Source organism: Sebastes umbrosus, chromosome 4 (assembly GCF_015220745.1).
Source record: "Sebastes umbrosus isolate fSebUmb1 chromosome 4, fSebUmb1.pri, whole genome shotgun sequence".
Classification (NCBI taxonomy): Eukaryota; Metazoa; Chordata; class Actinopteri; order Perciformes; family Sebastidae; genus Sebastes; species Sebastes umbrosus.
Genome location: NC_051272.1, coordinates 17698220 through 17717720, shown reverse-complemented (window position 1 = coordinate 17717720; position 19501 = coordinate 17698220). Strand labels below are relative to the sequence as shown.

The window sequence follows — 19501 nt, the reverse complement described above, 5'->3', positions numbered from 1 at the left end:
AAGAGAAGAACGACATAAGAATTTGCATCACTTCACAAACATCGACTGCCAATGTATAGTATGGCGTAAAATTTCACCATGCTATACTATGACTTTTTTTCATGTCATTTTTCGACATACTATACTATGACTTTTTTGGTGAAATTTTACGCAATACTATACTATGACTTTTTTTCCATGAAAATTTTCAACATACTATAATATGACTTTTTTTTAATGACATTTTTCAACATACTATAATATGACTTTTTTAATGATATTTTTCAACATACTATTCTATGACTTTTTTTCATGAAATTTTTCGACATACTATGACTTTTTTCTGGATACTCTCCAATGACTTTTTTTTCAACATACTATACTATGACTTTTTTCCGACACACTATACTCTAACTGTTTTGTAGTCTTTATTTGACATGATATGTTAGAATTTGTGAAATAGCTCAGGGCAGTAGATAACTCATTTTCAGGATCATACTTGTATTTTGTGTTTCTACTAGAACATGTTTACATGCTGTAATGTTAAAAAAAATAAAATTATTTTCCTCATACTGTCAGCCTGAATATGCCTGTATTTATACTCTGTCTGAAACGCTCCGTTTTAGCGCATTTCGACGGAATTGCGACGAAATTGCAACAGAATTGCGTTGCTAGGCAACAGCTTGGATCCATGTGTACTTCCTGTCAGCTGATGACATACACATACACTGCAACCAGGAGATAAACTGGGACACATTTAGAATGTTACGATTAAATCTGTGAAAAAGGGTCTAAATATTGTATATTCATGAAATCACAAATGGACAGAAATCCTGACAGCTTGTTTTAAATGCAGAGTTTCTGAATACGGGCTGTGTGTATTTCCCTGTGGATTGAGCGTTTCGATACTTTCACAGTATTTATATAGGACTTAAGCCTGCTTTATAATAAAAAAACATGGAAATCTCACTTTTTTATAATATGGGCCCTTTAATGCTGGTTCACATAGAAAGTTAGCTGGGTATGGGTCTACGCAGCCGCAGACCGGTCAGGGTGTCCATGATGTCTTAATGATATGGCTGATCATAGTATACCATATTATCATTTAGTTTAAAAACAACAACCACAAGTCCGGACTGACTTCTTAGATCAAACTTCATGTTGAAATTCGTGAATTTCCCTGTTGATTTTATGTGTAGGTTTTTCAGCACAGAGATATAAAAAATGTCCAAAGATCACGTGGTAGGAACTATTTATTCTAAAGTGCACTGCTGTCACCCGGACGGAAGTAGTGGTGCACACTTCAACACAAACAGTGGATAGCGAGCGAAACGTTGAATGGCACGTATATCTATATATTAAGTTGTTATCATATTAATTAATGACTGTATAGTACTGTAGTGGATAGTTATCTGATCGCATGTGTTGAATGTGTTAACATGTCCTCCAGAGACAGCAAGAGACTGCACATACAGCTAAGTTAGCCACCTTCTCCTCTTACTCTTTGTTTTCTTTCTCTCTCCTGCAGTGGGAGCACGCTGGTGGTGCTTTAACTCCACTGTGTTATTGGTAATCTATATAAGTTGAGTCAACATGCCTACCGTGGTCCTGATGGACGTGTCTCTGTCCATGACCCGGCCGGTGGCTCTGGATGGGAATGAGGAGTTTCAGAGGAAGAACCTGGCTGTCCACGGACTCAATATGTTGTTTGAACACATGGCCTCTAACTACCGCCTGGAGTTCACTTCACTGATGGCCTTCTCTTCTCTCTGGGAGCTCCTGGTGCCTTTCACTAGAGACTACAACGCACTACAGGTAAAACAAAGTGCCTCTTATGAGAATGTCAATCTGAGAAGTCAGAGCATGTTTTGCTCTCCTGAGTCTTCCTTTTTTGTTGTTGTTTTTTTTTTCTCCTTCTGAAACATATAGCATCAGTTCAAAATCATATATATATATACACATATATATATATGTGTATATATATATATATATACATATATATATATGTATACATATATATATATATATATATATATATATATATATATACATATAAACAATTCTCACAGAACTATGAAGTATCAAGGTTATAACATATATATATATATGTATATATATATATATACACACACACATATATATATATATGTATATATATATATATACATTATATATATATGTATACATATATATATATATATATATATACATATAAACAATTCTCACAGAACTATGAAGTATCAAGGTTATAACATATATATATATATATATATATATACTAATATTTCAGTTTAGTACAGCAGATAAACATTTAAGAAGAATGTTTTTCTTTCTCACTCACTGTGATCTGAGATAAAACATTAGTGTGCGAATCGTTGGACCACCGTCTCTGTTCCCTTCACTGTGTAGATGATTCAGAAGCCATATGTTCCATTTAACCCGATTAATGTTGTGATTGGATGTTACCATTTCAGAGTTACACAGATAAAAATATATATGTATATATATATATATATATATATATGTATATCTATACTGTATTTGTATATATATATTTATATATATTCATCATCACATTTAATTCATGATGTCTAATTATCTTTTGATATGTTGAGATACATTTTATTTTTTTTCTGTACTGTTTTTTGTATGTATTTCATTGTTTTTATTGGATTATTTTCCACTGTCCACATTGTTTAACTTTTGTTGTTTTTTTTAAATTATGTTAGTTTAGATCTTTCTTCCTTTTTTGTTATTGTTTTTTTCTCCTGGGGTTGGGGGGAGGTCTTTTGTATGAGTCTGTGGCTTCTTGACCTCTCCTGACACATTTCTTTTTTGTTTTTTTCATTGACTGGATTTTGTGCAGTTTTATTTATGTGCAAATATATATAATATATAATATAATATATATAAATAAATCGTCACCTGAGTTTGACCTCAGAGAAAACAAGTCTGACATTGGAGAAGAGTTGGGGATTAGCTAATTAATGCATTTTCTTTGTCTGTGTGCAGGAGGCTCTGGGCAACCTGGAAGACTATGACAAGACCTGTGTTGAATCAGCTCTTAATGGAGTTAGTAACGTGGTACAGCAGGAGTGGGGCAGTGCCTGTCCCTGTCAGGTAATTTCTCAGTTCTTTTATAATAATAATAATAATAAGAAGAAGAAATGTATTTATATAGCACTTCTCAAAACAGATGTTACAAAGTGCTTCACAAGACAATAAAAGCAGATAAATAAAGTAAAAGATATGGTAGCTGCTAAAACAGAACATCAGACAATAAAAGTAGATAAATAAAGTTAAACAAATATGGTAACTGCTAAAACAGAACATCACAGAACATATCAATAATAATAGAAGTGGTAAAATGGTAGGACAAGTTGATAAAAACAAATATACAGTATATATACATGTGTATAAATGTACACATGCGTCTAGAAACAGATGTATATATACATATATTTATACCCTTCTGCTTATAGGAATGCTATCCTAAAATGGATACAGTTAGATGATCGTATCTCTATAGGAAGTGCAGTCCAGAGTTTGGGAGACCTGACAATATCATTTATACAATATCATCACACCTCCTGAATTTAGTATTGATTAAATAAAGCTGGTCAAATCATTTTTCCATTGTGATTTCAGCCATCTGTATCCATCCTTTGTTACATATGGTGATGTTTGTGTACCTCCCTCCTTTTGTCCTATAGGTGGTGCTGGTTACTGATGGATCTCTTGGTATTGGCAAGGGTTCCCTACGTCACTCCCTCCAATCCCTGAAGCATCGTGGGGATGACAAGAAGTTCCCACTCCCTTTCCCTTTCCCTACAAAAATGTTCATCATGTCTGTAGCCAATGCAGAGGAGGTAATGACTGAGTCAACATTAATCGCCATTTACTTGCATCTTGATCTGAACACAGTCAGTGTAAAACCATGGAGGGAATTTGATCAGATACCATGCAGCCAGAAGCAGCTGGTCATGAACAAGATCTAAGGAGATGGCTTCTACTGGGCCTTGATATATTAGATATTCCTCAAGAAATCTTTGGATGAGAGAAAGGCAGTTTGACAGTTGTTACGACTTTCACTTTTGAGCTAAGAGAGTTTAGAGATTCATAGTGACGAGTATTGATGACTACTTCATTGAAAAGTTTGCACTTGCTATAGATTTGCTAGCTGCAATCAATGTAACCCCTGTCTTGTGTAATTGCAGTTACAGATGACTGATGCCATGGACAACTTGGAGGAGCTACTTCGTCTCAGCGGAGGTGACGGACAGATCTTCACTATGGAGGGACCACTTTGCATGAAGAGTGTACAGGCCATGTTTGGGTACGACTCTTACTGGGGATATAATCCAGAAAAAAAAGTGCTTTTTCATATTTGACTTACTTAGGAGCTATCGTATGTCTTTGTATGTTTTCAGGAGGCTGATTGATTACGCCTACTCTCCCTTCCATGCTGTCCTGCACTGTGGGAACTTGTCCTCAGACGTTCAGGTGTTCCCTCGGCCTGAGCCTATCGTGATGGATGAAGAGGTGGAGCCCATGCCCCGATCAGTCAATCCAGGTACCCAGCTGGCTTCAAATTTAACAATTTATAGTTAAAGTTAAACAATTTTATCCCTTTACCACATCTTCATTCTGTTCTACTTGTTTCAGATTTGGAAATTGTGGGCTTCATTGAAATTCCTGACATTGCCAGCCCTCCCGTTATTTCCAGACACTTGGTACTGCCTATTAATGTAAACAAAGGTTAGTGTTGAACATTTATTTGTGTTGTTTTAAAGAAAATCTAAACATTCATAGACAAATCAGCTGTATAGCTCATTGCTTTTGGTCTAACTGATTTTTTACAAACTTTTCTTTAAAAGGGAGTGGATTGTTTAAAAACAGAATTTCCCTGCATCTTATTTCCCCACACTTAAAGTTATTCCCGGCTTCAAGAAAACATTATTCACTACGGTTTACAGTCATCCACATCTTCTTACAACAAAGAAAACAATTAACTGTTAAATTACAAAGTGTTTGTGATGCAAATAATATTTTGGAAACCCCATTTTTACACAAATAATTGTCACCTTTCATATTCAAAGTAAACACATCTTCTTTTTTTTAAAACACAAAAAAACAAAATCATTGAGCCCTCGGCATGCCACGTCAGATTCTGGTATTTTCAATGTATTTTATTTCTATTGATTTCAGAGGTGGATGAAGTTGGCACAGGAACCACAGATGAGCTTGAGGAGGAACCCTCTGCCAGTCAAATGGCAGGCAAAAGTCCAAATTTTTGTGTTCTTTTACATGGCAGCCTTAAAGTGGAGGGTATGGTGGCCCTGGTCCAGCTGGGGTGAGCTTTTTATATTTAAAATATTTGAATTATGTTGTGTTCAGAATTTCGCGCATTTAAATTAGGACACCTAAAGCAACTTCATATATGAAGAAATGGCCTAAATCTAGTTTGCTTTTCTCCAGGCCAGAGTGGTACGGCATGCTGTACTCCCAAGCAGACAGCAAGAAGAAATCTAACCTGATGATGTCTCTGTTTGAGCCTGGTTCAGAGCCGCTGCCTTGGCTGGGCAAGATCACACATTTAGGACCAATATCCGGTAACCCTTCACCACTTCTGGTTTCTCTGCAGACACAAACAAGCAAACAAACAAAACGTCTAGCATACTGTATATACTTTATAGTTTCTTGTTCCTGAAGGCATCATTTTAATTTTAAGAGTATGGCATGTTTGGTATATTGTAAAACTCTGCATTGTCATGTAACTCATGACACACTAACCCTTGTACGGGTAAATGATTGTTTTTTTTCCTAGAGATCAAAGACCTCTCTGTTCATAATCAAGCAGTTAATCATTTACACAGCTTTGATTTGGCTGCCTTTGATCGTGATACTGACTTCACTCTGTTTCATCACCCTCCTGGTATTTCAGAGGCTACTGAAAATCCCTATGGAGAAGATGACAGTAAAAGTCCTTTCCCTCTGCAGCCCTCGGTCAAACGAAGCTATGCCCAGAATGTCACTGTGTGGATTAAGGCCAGTGGACTACAGGTACAGTAAAGTCACTGCATAAAAGCACTGTTTGTTAGGTTTTAAGAGAAATGAAGGTTGGTTTGAGTCGGTAAAGGTCACATTACACAGCGTCTTTTATGTTCCTAAAGTCCAGTTTCAATTTAGAGACTGATTGACTGAACTGGCTAACAAATGAACTGAATATATAATGAACATACTGAGATGTTATTATAAATGAGTCAAAACATGTTTGAGAATAATTTCTGGTCACCACTGACCTAAGTTATTTATGCTGTCATTCTACAGACTGATGTGCAGAAGATCCTGAGGAATGCAAGGAAATTGCCAGATAAAACTCAAACCTTCTATAAGGTAAGTCTAGCTGAAAATGGCTCTGAACTAGGAACTCTATTTTTCAGGATTTAAATTACCGTTTTGTATTTGAATCTGTCAGGAGCTGAACCGTCTTCGGAAAGCTGCCTTGGCTTTCGGTTTCTGGGAGCTCCTGAAAGGAGTGGCCGACCTGCTGGAGAGAGAGTGCACCCTGCTGCCGGACTCGGCCCATCCGGACGCTGCTTTCCAGCTCTCCCATGCTGCACAGCAACTCAAATTGGCCAGCACTGGTGACTCCCAGTATGCTGCTTTTGATCACAACATTGCTCCCATGCACACGGACTTCTCCAGCTGAGCCACGTGTGAATTGGTAAAAATTGAGGAGTCTAAGCCTCTGTGTGAGACAACGTTGAGACAGCACCTGTGTGTTTAAGGAACTCATAAAATGGGGCTGCTTCAAGAACCATATGTGGAACCTAAATGAGCCAGATCGATAACTTACCGTCGTTCTTTGACACTGCCTAAACATGGCAAAACGTACATAATGAGGTGTTTGTAATATGTTAGCATGTACATAATTTTTTTTAACATGTTTCTTTGTAGGACCTTTTTCACAAATTGACCAGATACAAATTTTTATTCAGTGTCAAACAACATTTACAGGAAACCTGTGAAATTCTGTCAAAATAATTAAACAGAGCGAGGAAGGGATATAAATTCTAAGTAGCTGGTTATTATTGAGCAGAAGGGACATAAATGCTTTCTGTATCTTAGCAATCGCCAGTGTAATTTCCCCTGAGATTTGTGGGACGGTTCAGAAATCTGGAATGATAACGAATACAGTATTTGTTGAGAACGTGGTCACTTTCTTCATACATACACAAACCACAGGTCATTTTAACCAAACTCAAATTCAAATGTATCTCAATTCTCAACCAAGATTAAAAGGATAAAGAAACCACATAACACAGGATATCAAGTATGTACTATGGCTTATTTTAGCTCCACTTATCTACAAAATACAAACTTACATCTAAGAGAAATCAATCACCAGTAAATGAGACGTCAATGCAATGATGAAATATTGCATCATCTGTTCATGTTGACCAGAAATGAAAATATTTTAGTGAGCGCAAACAGGCCGTGGAAAAGAATAACAACTTCCTCATAACAAAAACTAGATGATATCTGATATGACTGGAGCATGGTTTATGAGCATCATTTAAAACATTTTATCCAGAAATAAGCAGGCAGCAAAGGTGTTTGAGGAGTGTTGTTGGAACTATATCTCAATTTGCTTTCCTCTTTTTGGTACGGAAACGCCTCTTCCTCTGCTTGTAAAGATGACGGAAGTTGATAACAAGTCCTGAGGGGGCGGGAAACCGAAAGGTTGATATCAGAACAAACATGATCACATTAGAACATAATATTAGCTCAAAGATCTATATGATTAATGTTTTATCTGGAGACTTACCGAGAAACATGAGGACAAGATAGATGTGCAGGACGTGAGAGAAGCTGATGGAGATACCGACGGCTTTCGGCAGAGGAATGCTGAAGAGTTTGGTCTCGTCAAAGATGGCAATGGATTGTATCACGGCAACAGCTGCATGGGATTGCGACATACATTTTAGTACCTGTATGTGAAGAATTATTAATTCTGAGAGATGTGAACAAGCTCACCTTCAGCTAGAACACCTAATGGGTACAGTGGTATCCAGATTGTGTAGCGCAGCCATGTGAGAGTTTTCCACTCTGTATTGAAACAGCCCAGCATGTAAAAAGGATACCTGAAATTAGAGCATAATGTTAGTTTTAGGGAGGAAACGAGACGTGTTGCTAATCAACTGACATCAATAACAATCCATCTTCAGATCAATGCAGCCCAAATGCCCTGCTGCTTCTTGTTAACACCAGCCGCTGCACCCATCTGCTGCTTAGTAAACTTCAACCTCAAATTGAGTCTGTGCTGCTGCTGCTGCTCTGAGAGGATTTGCATTATGCCCTTTTACTGACTGTGTGCTTGTTGTGTCAACAGCTAATGCCACAGATGCCATACTGCAAAAGTTTTACCATTTGTTGTAGGGCTGCAACCAACTATTATCAATATTAATATGCTTATTATTTTCTTGATTAATTGTTTGATGTATAAAACATCAGAAAACTGTATAAAATGCCCTAGAGCTCAAGGTGACGTCATTAAATGTTTTGTTTTGTCCGACCAACAGTCCAAACTCCAAAATATTCACTTTACTATAATTTAAGGCCAAGAAAAGCAACAAATTCTCATACTTGAGATCCTGGAACCATCAAATGTTTTTGTATTTATTATGGCGTACTATATATCTCCAATATTGTTTAAACTTTTATATCTTATTGACAACAAAATCCACAATTCTCTAGAAGTTTATGTCCATTTAGAGAACTTTTGGTGTGATTTTAAATATACTGGCTTTATACAGAAGATTGTGCTGACTGCCGAGACTTTGACTTGAAAATAATCATCAGATTTGACTAAATCCAATCAAGTGACTGTTCACCACGGACAGTTCAATTAGATTCAAGAGCTTTATTGTCATTATGCACAATGAAACTGCAGTTGCGTCAGCCACAAATGGTGCACTGTATTAAAAACAATGTGACAAACAATGACAAGCAGATGCATACTTACCTAAAAATCTCAATGGCGCTCCACAGATAGAAAACGAAGAACACAACTGGCTTGTTGTGCATTTCTTCCAAACTACCAAAAATGATGAAGAGGATAAAATTCCTTCCAACCACCTATTAAAAGAAAAAAAACCCACAGAAATGAGTAGTTAAAAATGAAATGTATTGGCACTCTGTTGCACAAAGAAGGTGTCACTGCACATCAGTAAACTAAAAGTGAAACGAAAACATAAGCAGTGAAAAATATATTTAGTAAACTGAAACTAAATAAAACCTATATTGTTTAAGAAAACTAAATTGAAACGATATTTGCCGGTTTGAAACTAATAAAAAAATAAAATTAAAATGAATGTAAATTCAATTCAGTTTTAGTTTTTTAGCTGTAATATATCACTACCGAAAAAAAGATGATGGCATGTATTTCCGTAAACTCTCATGACATTGAACCACAAAAATTAAACCGATTTAACATTTTAAAGATGGTGTTTTGCTAAAATTAAACATTAAACATTATGGCCAATCCTACACAGTTCTCCAACTATGTATTTTGTATGTATATGTAGCTAAATATTTCTGAAACATTATACCTGGCCCTAACAAAAACAAACTAAAACTAACATAAAAACTATACCTTTCTGAAAAACTGAAACTAAACTAAAACTAGCAAACACATGCTGAACACTAACTAAGTTAAAAAATTAAATAAAATAAAAGCTTATTGAAAATTCATAAAAGCTATTATAACCTTGCTACACATCCAACAAACGAGCAGCCCATACCTGTATAACAGTTGGAATAACACCTGTCCGTACTACACCAAAAGCAGCGTTGAGGACCTCTACTGCTGCCAGGATCTGGCAGAAGAACATCACGTCCGATATGGTGTGAAATGTGTCGTAGAGAGAATCTGAAATGAGAGCAGTGTTATAAATGATGAAGAAATTGATCAAAGAGGGGAAAACAATGAGAAAGTTAAAGCCACAGCAGTCTTGTATTTCCTCACCTTGGCCAAAGATAAAGAGCCGCACGGTCATGTTGACAAAGATCCATGAGAAACCAAGAAACTGCACCAGGTTATATAGGAACAAATATCCTGTTTTCATGCTGACAAACCCTGAAACATTTGAAAAATGAAGAAAACATTGAGGCAGCTGACAACAACTTGCTTGAATTAAGATAGGACGACCAAAAAAACTCTTCACCAAAATACTGGGAACAAAATTGTTGGACTTTAGAGAAACGGGTATTCATCCAGAAAGTACTCACCTTCCTCTTCATGCCTTGAAGCCTTCAGGCGGTTTCTTTTCTCCTCCTTTTCAAAGTAAAAAAATAAAACAAGTGTTCAACTTTGCCTTTGGTATCAATAGTACAATCTTAGTCAGTTAAACATTTTGCAATATTGAGTATGTTATTTTAAAGAGGACATATTATGCTTATTTTCAGGTTCACACTTGTACTTTTGGTTTCTACTAGAACATGTTCAAAAAAACGCTTTACTTTATTTACAACTCATACCGGTTGTGCTCAGTCTGCTCTGATCAAGGCGTTTCCGGCAGTTCAGAGCAGTGTTTCTGTGGGGGAGAGTAACTCCCTTTGGCGTGGATTTAGGGCTTTGTAACTTTGCAGACCTTTTACATGCACAAAAAAAAACTATATGACACACTAAAGGAAAGAGGAAAAGCTCAAAAGCACAATAGGTCCCCCTTTATACAGCTGTCAAATGCACAGGGTAGCACATGAAAATGTCCCTCTGATGGAAAAACTTGAATCTCACCTTTTCCCGGATCTCCATCTCAGCGTCTGACTCATCCAGCCAGCGGTCAAAGTCCGGCACCAAGAAGACTGGTTTGCGCTCCTGTTGCGTCAGTCTTTCCCACCAGCCTCGCTGCTCTTTCTGCAATGTAATATTCACCTGCCGCTGCGTGGACCTGTTGCTCACCTGGAAACACACAGGCTCATTTAATGAGCACAGTCTGCAAAACTAGAAGAGCAAAAGTAAGAAAGGAGAAGTAGATATCGAGGACTGATTTTAAATGGAGACATACCTCTGACTTTACTGGTAAAAGGAACTCCAAGCTGAACTCATATTCATTTTGTCCCTTTGCACCATGGCCCTGGGCTACACACAAAATACCACAAGAATGTCACGAATCAGGAACTTCTTAAAATATTCCTATTGTCAAATGAACATGAAATGTATGTTACCTCTAAACCGAAGCACTTTTTCATGTACGTGGACTTCAATATTCTGCAAAAACAAACAGAGAGGCAGATGATGAGTTTATACTTCCTCCTACAGAGTGAGAATTAAAGCATTATATTAACACCTGTGCACAATACAGCTGAACAGAGACAATAATAAAACATGTAAAAGACATTTTCAAAACATTAACAATCTATAATCCATCAACAAGAAAGTTTGCTCCGGCTGGTGGGCGGTGCTTGGTATTTCCTCAACTGATCTCAACATGGCTGCCGGGTCACAAACTTCCTCATTTTACAGCTAAACAGTACACTACAAGATGTTTCTGAGAACATTTGAGGTGAGAAATAGGCATTACAGTCACAGAATATTGATTCATATTTGATCAGCGCTGCCTAGTTTGACCGTTTGATCGGAGTTCACGAGTGATTGACAGCTGCTCAGAGACGGCAGGCTCCAGCTCGGCTCTGATTGGTTGTGCACCGGAGGACACAGAGGCACATCATTTCTTTCAGATTTCCTGTCTCTTGCACTACTGTCAAGGCTTATGGAAAGGAGGCTGGGTCACGGGCGGACATGGGTCTCGGGTTATGGGGTATAACACATGCGCAGTGTAACTGAAGCTGCAGTCGTGCGTTGCGATTGGCTCAATTTCGGCAAGTGCAGGCGAGATTTTACTGCGCATGTGTTATACCCCCAAAGAAATGAGGTGTTGATGACGCGTGACCCAGCCTCCTTTCCATAGGCCTTGACTACTGTCAGGATATAGTGACCATTTTATAAAAAAATAACTTTTAAAAATCATATTTGCTCCAATTCTGCCCACTGCAGCTTTAATTACAAGCCACAATCAATTCTTTGTTTGAAGAAACTCAGAAGAAAATGAGCCATTCCACACAATCTCCACCCTGAATCAGCTCTTGTTCATGTTACTGTTTGTATGTATATATATAAACAGTATATCAGTGCTATAAAACAAACAAACTATATGACTATGATGCCAAAATTTAAACAGGAGTACACAGAAGTGTGCTGAAGAAGGTCCTTCCTGCAGCCTGGAGTTGGGGTGACATCTAATAGGGTGAAGCAACACCTGCTTTTTAAGATAAGATAAGATAACAAAATAGTGCAAAAAACAAGATGCATCTGCTAACACAGTAAAAAAAAAAAAGAAGCGCTAAACAAAAGTGTTACAAAATATGAACCATTTAAAAAGAAGGAAGTATAAAAATAGGAGCAGTATATACAGTATTGCCAATAAACAGACTATTAACAAAATTGCACGAGTGGCAAATGATATATTACCCTTAATAACCTCAACCCATGCAACTGATTGCACACACACGTTGTCTTAAAACCATGCTACTGATGTAGTGCATCACTGAACAGGTTTGGAGCTGATCATAAACCTGATAAGATAATAACAGCCCTTGTAGCAGAGGGCCATGCAAATATGTATTATCATCTAAAATCATCTTCTGGTCACCATCCAATATGCAAAGTGTGTGCAGCTTTTTACAGGAAACTGCACCCCTCATTTGAATAATTTAATATTCACCCATAGAGGCATAAAATAGTGCACGAGCCGGTCAGAAAGCACGTAAATGCACGTAAATGCGTGCATGCAGTTTGTGTTACCCCAGCAGGTCCTTTTACTATCTCACCTGAGCGTCTGTCAGCTCCACTCGCAGGTAAACCTCTTCATGGCGTTGAGCCCAGTAAACCAGAGGTGTGAGTGGCATTGTTGCGTTTTTTTGTAGAGCTTTGCCTCAAACAAATGTCAGTCTGAACAGACAATGAATGAAGTCTCCTCGCTTCATGCTAGCTGCTGTTCTTGGAAAGCTTCATCAGCACGTAGCCAGAATATCCTGCATGAACGTACGTGCGCGTTCTCGCCATCCTAGCAACGTAACGACGTGCTCGTCCAGGAGACGCAGCTCTCCTCTGATTGGCTGGCTGGTGAATGTTTACGGAAGTAGATAAACAGAGTGATTTACAGCAGTAAGCGACGCAGTTTGTCACCTTGTTGTTGGTGATTAAGCAAATATGCAGACAGATGAGCATGTTTTTGATGTAAAATCTGATTTGTTGACATCTTGCGGGACATTTCGTGTTCTTGTTGGTGTGACTGGAAGCGTGGCAGCCTTGAAACTGCCTCTCCTGGTGACACAGCTGCTTCAGCTGCCTGGGGTGAGCTACTTCTAGTGTTTAAAGTTTAGTGCTTTTAGTGATTGTTTCTTCTGTCTACCTCTCTTACTTTAACACCAAATATATGCCCTTGCATCATCTCACATTATTGTTTCTCTACTTGGCACAACTCACCTTATAACCACAAGAGGGAGATGTTGCAGCTGTTAGTCAGCTGTTTATAAAACATCTCAACAGTGTAATCTTGTTGTTATAGTCCTCTCTCTCAGCTGCAGTATTGTTATTTTACTTTCAGATATATAGTCTTTTTCATTTAAAACCTGGGATTGAACTAACAAAAGTCGCTCCAGCCTCCTCAGTAGTAATAGAAACCCTTTAATAGGCTGTCAATGGGAAACTAAAAAGAGATGTGAAGTGACAGTAAGGGGAGATATCTGTGTTATTGAGTGAAATGTTACATAGAATAAGGACAGTGTTAGGGTTTTATATTGTTTTACTAAACAGGTTTGAGACATATTTATATGCTGTAAACATTCTTATTTACAAGGAACATTCAGCAGGAGAGAGAGAAAGTCAAACTCTGGGAATTACACTAAGTAATGAATGTATCTAGTATAGTATGTCATGAACAAAAGTCATACTATAGTCCTGGGGTCAGCACCTGCGGCTCTTCAGCTCCTCTCCAGTGGCTCCCTGTGGATTTTTAAAAATGGAAATGAATAACAGTTTTTTTGTTTACATTTTCATTTTGACTTATCATTGCTGTAGGTCTATGGTACGACGGAGTATTAGGGCCACATTGAGGAAAAAAAATGTATCTGAGATTTCGAGAATAAAGTCATAATATTACAAGAATAAAGTTGTAATATTATGATGATAAAGTCATAAGTTTAAGAGGAAAAAAAGTCATAGTATTATGAGAAAAAATAATAATATTATAAAGTAGTAATTTTACATGTTATTTTCTTTTTTTCTCGTAAAGTTATGACTTTATTCTTGTAATATTACGACTTTTTTCTCGTAATCTACGATTTTTTTTTCCCTCAATGTGGCCCTAATACTCCGCAGTACATTTGCACTCGGGCCCTCACTGCATTAGACTTATATACTATATACTTAGACTATAAACTGTGTTACCTTCATCACAATGCTCAAATGTTTTGCAGCTTTAGACAGATTTTTTTTTTTTTTTGCCTAAAATGGCTCTTTTGATAGTAAAGGTTACTGACCCCTTGTATAGTATGTCATAAAAAGGTCATAAAAAAGTCAGTTAAATATACATCTACTGATGCACGTAGACACATCTACGTGCATCAGTAGTAGTAGCTGACTTTAGACAGTAAGAATCTAACCCATAACTCGCACTGATAGTCCCATTTGTTTACATTCTACCAGAACAGCAACTGTTATAGTATAGTATGTCATAAAAAAGGTCATTAAAGAGTCATAGTATAGTATGCCATAAACATTTTCATAATATAGTATGCCATACAAAAAGGTCATAAATGGTCAGAGTATAGTATGTCATTAAAAAGTAATTGTATAGTAGGCTATGGCATGACAATTTCCATAATATAGTATGCCATAAAAATTTCATAACATGGTATGTCATAAAATTGTAAAAAGAAGGTCATAAAAGATGTCATTAAAAAGTCAGACTTTAATATGCTAACATTGTATAATGAAATTATATACTGCATGGTCCTGAGAAGTGCAGTCAAAACCACACAATCCTGTGAAAGGTACTAAGGTATACTAAAGTGTAAGACTCATAAAATGGTCTCTAAGATAAAGATCAGTTACTCAACTTGTGTAGGAGTCTCTTTTTAGTTTCCCACCTCTTCAGCATTGTAGCAATACTAAAAGATGCTTTTAAAAATCCCTGTGACAGTTGTTGTTTTGTTTTGTGCCTTAGGTGGATGTAAGAGTAGTCACCACGGAGCATGCCAAGCATTTCTACAATCCTGCAGAAGTTTCAGTAAAAATCTACAGTGACAAGGATGAATGGGAGGTAATGAACTTGCCAAATGTCCTAGTATCGCCATTCAGTCTATAGCAGAGTTTCTCAATCTTGGTGCTACTGATAAGCTGACTGGATTGTGTAAGATTTCTAAAATTTATATTTTAAGAACTGGTATATTTTTAATATTAAATGAAATAGGTATGGCTGCATACAGTCCATTTTAAGCTCCCTGTATGCTCTTGAAATCTAACTTTTGAAATATAAAAAGAATATAGTCAAAATCGCATTGAGTGAATTAAAGTGTTGCAAGAGTTGTCCAGTAAACACTTGATAGCTGATCTCAGGAGAAGATTGAGACATAACAACAGGGTCACGGGCCAGAAAAGATTGAGAAACTCTGGTCTAAAGTATCATGCATTCCAGAAAGGAAGTGTGTCATTGGTTGCGTTCAACGGCATATTTCTGTTCTAGCTTTGGACTCAGAGAACCGACCCTGTGTTGCACATTGATCTAAGGCGCTGGGCAGACCTACTTGTCATTGCCCCCCTTGATGCCAACACTCTTGGAAAGATTGCTAATGGAATTTGTGACAATCTCGTGGTGAGAACATGAAATTATTATCTGATTAACTACAAAATGTTACGGCAAATAGTAATTCATTACATGATTTCTCTGAAATTTAAGTGAAGTTGACCAGACTTTGTCATTGCCAGACATGTGTGGCAAGAGCCTGGGATACCAGTCGCCCCCTCCTCTTCTGCCCTGCAATGAATACAGCTATGTGGCAGCATCCCATTACAGCCCAGCAGGTATCACGGCTCACAGAGTTTGGATATGTGGAAATCCCCTGCATTGCTAAGAAGCTAGTATGTGGAGATGAAGGTGGGTAATACAAGAAAAAAAAAACTAAAACTATTAAGTATCTACAACATCTACTTTCACCCTGATGGTTTGACCAAAACAGTCATGTCAGTCAGTCATCAGTCATTCCATTAAATAGATTCACCATAACTGTAATGTGTGCAGGTCAATTACCTTAAATGACACATACGTCAATGGCAGTAACTGTAAAATAAGCAGAATGAGCTAAATACAAGACATGGCAGATGCAGACAGATGTAGGAATGGTCCTGAAAGTGAGTAGACAGGTAGTCTGTGTGTGTTTTAAGTGCAATGTAGTTTGATTTCCCCCTGCTAACCAGCGTTATATGCATCCTGCGTAGATTCTAAAGCATAGATTATGTTATAATTACACCTTGTCATCCTCTTCACAACTTCCAATTCTTTGCATTTATTTGCAGTTGTAGAATTAAAAGCCACAGTATCTTCTGTGTTGCTATGTGGAATACCTTCAGTTTAACATGCTTTAACAGTAGTTGCTATCATAGACCGTATATAAAAAAGGTTGCCGCCTTGTTGCTAAATCTATATGTTATATCTGCCTAACCTTGTTATTTTTAAACTACTTGCCATTATAGTTTGTCAATAATCTTGTGCATCTGATTAGAAGATACTAAAAACGCAAGAGTAACTTTTGATTGCGTGTTTATATATGCAATCCAATACAAACATATATTCCGAGTCAGCCCTAAGAATGAGCTTTTATGGCTATCCTAATTCAGCTAAGAGTCAGCCACTTCTGTTTCCAACAAATTTAAATGAGGTTGGCCTAAGGGGTAGGTTGGGGAACTGTTTTTCCCGATGACAAGCATTAAGGAGGATCGAATTGTTTGATCTAGGATTTTAAATATAAATCAGGTTCAACAACTCAGCCATGTTCTTTAAGGATATCAACAGGCTGCATGTTGTCGTTTTTTTGTCCTTATTTAACTCCTCTGCTTTTTAAACTTTCTTTGCCGTGTGTCTTGTGTGGTGGAAATTGACCGAATAAGGGAGACCAACAAAGAGAAATGTATCTTTGTATATTTATTAAGCTTTTGCGCAAAAGGACCAAAAACCTCTAAAGTGACAGTCAGCGACTGCCGAGGAATCGATGCCGAGTGCATCCTCACCAGGGTTTTTATATGCATAAGAACAAAGAGTCAGTGGTTACATTGGTTACATTTGATTTGATTACATACTATAAAGGTTACACTGGTTACATTTGATTTGATTACATACTATAAATGAAGGCACACTTTCAAGTAGGGAATTTCCATAAAATGAAGGCACACTTTGTCTCAGACATGAAAGAGAAGAGTTAATGTGCAGGCTAGACTATATTTCATCCTTACATCATTTATACAGATCAGGTATTGTATAGAAAAGGACAGTTCATTTACAGTATCAGGGGTTCGAGTATAGTTCAGCGGAAAGGGAGCCAGTCATGAACAGTATAACACAGAGAATACAAAGGTTATACACTAAATTATCATTTTTTTCCCTCTACATCTTGTAGTGATGTGGTGAAAAATGCTGTGTTTTTCTCAAGATAATCATACAGAAAGGCATGCACACAAAACTTTAAACATAATGTTATGTGGATCCATCAACACAAGTGGTAAACATGTGCAAATTAAGATTCTGATCTTAGTTAAAAAACAAACAAGACCAGCTATCTTCAGTGACTATAAAAGTCAACTCTCTGCAGTAGCTTCACCGTCGTAGAGTAATAGATATCTGTTGTGGAAAACTTAGTATCAGTTGCAACAGGAAGCCTTAAGTTTGTATTATCAGCAGAAAGTCCGTCTTTGCGTGGCAGCTCTCTGATAATGCTGTGTCCCCTTGATGTACAGTTTAGATATGCAAACACTGGGAGCGTACGAGAAAACATGTAAATTAAAGTGTGTTTGTGTGAATGGAGAATGTCCAAACGTGCATGAGAAGTATTTACAGGTGTGTGTGTTCTTCTTACCATTGCTTCCTGGCCACTGACTGCTAATTTATTCTTCCCTACAGAGGGTGTTTATGTAACTCTGTAATTCTTTACTTTATTCCAGGGAAAGGGGCCATGGCAGAGGTATCGAGTATTGTTGGTGTTATCAAACAGTTTCTTCAGAAACCAGATGAGTCATCTCAGAAAACATGAACGTGACATTGTATTGTACATTCAGCCGGCACCAAAAATGTGTGTTGACGTCATGTGTTGAAAGGTCTCTGTCTACACTTGTTGCCTAAACGTCGTCCACACTGATGTCAGGTATGGGCCTATTATTGCGTTTTGTCAAATCACTGAATAAATATAAAACTGGGTCAAATATTCTACCTTCTTAAAAATAAAAAAAAGGTCATTGTAATTCCTGGGCTGTTAGCATTAACATGCTGAAATTGATATTTTGTCTTTAACATACAGAACATAATTGTAAAAATACTGTCAGTGTCAAAGGTGAAAGAAATTTGGATTAAAATACTGTTAATATTAAAGGTTCAATATGTGAAAAATGCCTCGCAAAGTTAGGGTAAAAACGTGGCTTTGTATTTCATTATGAGATTAGGTTTCATCAGCAATAAGTGGCTAAGTTTGGGGAATTTCAAACATTCTGCTGTTTTTTGGGGAAAACAAGTGTCCACTGTGCTTAAAGCAACAGAGGTGTGCTTCAGGAAACTGGTCATTATGCAATAAAAAGCCACTGAATGCAAGTGCTTATTAAGTCATCCATTTCTCATTTGAGTCTGTAGAAGCTGTCATGGATCCTATGGGGTTAATTAAGTGAGACAAAGCAGCGGAAACTATTTTCCCACAAGGCACTTTGACAGGCTGGCTTTACTGCAGGACACATAACATAAAAGTGTCAGTTGAAGTATGGATGTTGCAGACTCAGCGACGACTGGGCAATAGTAGTGTCTTATTTTGGTAAATGCATACTTTTACTTAATTTGTGCAGACAATATTTCTGTTTAACATTTTTTGAAAAAGGTCTTTGTAATATTGTGGCTTAAATGAGATGATATACAACACTTTGTAATTTAACAAAGAACTTTTTACCATGACTCTAAGTACCAAAGGTCAACAGCGATGAAACCCATGGTTCACATAGTGTTAGACATGTTTATCTCTGTGAAAACCCTCCATCTCCTAACAAACCAGTCTGGATTGTGTCAAGAGAAGACAGACGAGAACGTCGAACCTAACCAGACAATGGTTTGTTTATGTGAGTGAGTGGAAGCAGATGGTAACAACTGTCTTACTTGTAACAAACTGAAAGGAACTCATCCTTGTAGGTGGCAATCTTAGAGGCTTG

The 19501-nt window shown here is 37.2% G+C and overlaps 3 protein-coding genes across 4 annotated transcripts; 2 read left to right on the top strand and 1 right to left on the bottom strand.

The window, feature by feature from the left end:
- The first annotated feature begins 1217 nt into the window (after nt 1-1217).
- ints14 (integrator complex subunit 14) lies at nt 1218-7296 on the top strand. 2 transcript variants are annotated; one of them, XM_037767558.1, is made up of 12 exons: nt 1218-1320; nt 1508-1794; nt 2992-3099; nt 3693-3848; nt 4197-4315; nt 4410-4552; nt 4645-4737; nt 5188-5332; nt 5458-5591; nt 5924-6042; nt 6310-6375; nt 6458-6691. In XM_037767558.1, the coding sequence occupies exons 2-12, from the start codon at nt 1573-1575 to the stop codon at nt 6689-6691; spliced, it is 1539 nt and encodes a 512-aa protein (XP_037623486.1). In that variant the 5' UTR covers nt 1218-1320; nt 1508-1572. The 2 variants fall into 2 exon arrangements, with proteins under 2 accessions (XP_037623486.1, XP_037623487.1); XM_037767559.1 differs by lacking the exon at nt 1218-1320 and having other exon boundaries at nt 1573-1794; nt 6458-7296.
- On the bottom strand, nt 6959-13167 carry hacd3 (3-hydroxyacyl-CoA dehydratase 3). The gene is made up of 11 exons (XM_037767560.1): nt 12874-13167; nt 11212-11254; nt 11052-11125; nt 10781-10945; nt 10273-10318; nt 10010-10120; nt 9786-9913; nt 9008-9120; nt 8020-8126; nt 7811-7942; nt 6959-7702 (listed from the first exon to the last, which is right to left on the bottom strand). The coding sequence occupies exons 1-11, from the start codon at nt 12949-12951 to the stop codon at nt 7626-7628; spliced, it is 1074 nt and encodes a 357-aa protein (XP_037623488.1). The 5' UTR covers nt 12952-13167; the 3' UTR covers nt 6959-7625.
- On the top strand, nt 13149-19251 carry ppcdc (phosphopantothenoylcysteine decarboxylase). Its single transcript, XM_037767562.1, has 5 exons — nt 13149-13399; nt 15273-15368; nt 15792-15920; nt 16034-16202; nt 18260-19251. The coding sequence occupies exons 1-5, from the start codon at nt 13256-13258 to the stop codon at nt 18346-18348; spliced, it is 627 nt and encodes a 208-aa protein (XP_037623490.1). The 5' UTR covers nt 13149-13255; the 3' UTR covers nt 18349-19251.
- Nucleotides 19252-19501: the final 250 nt, after the last annotated feature.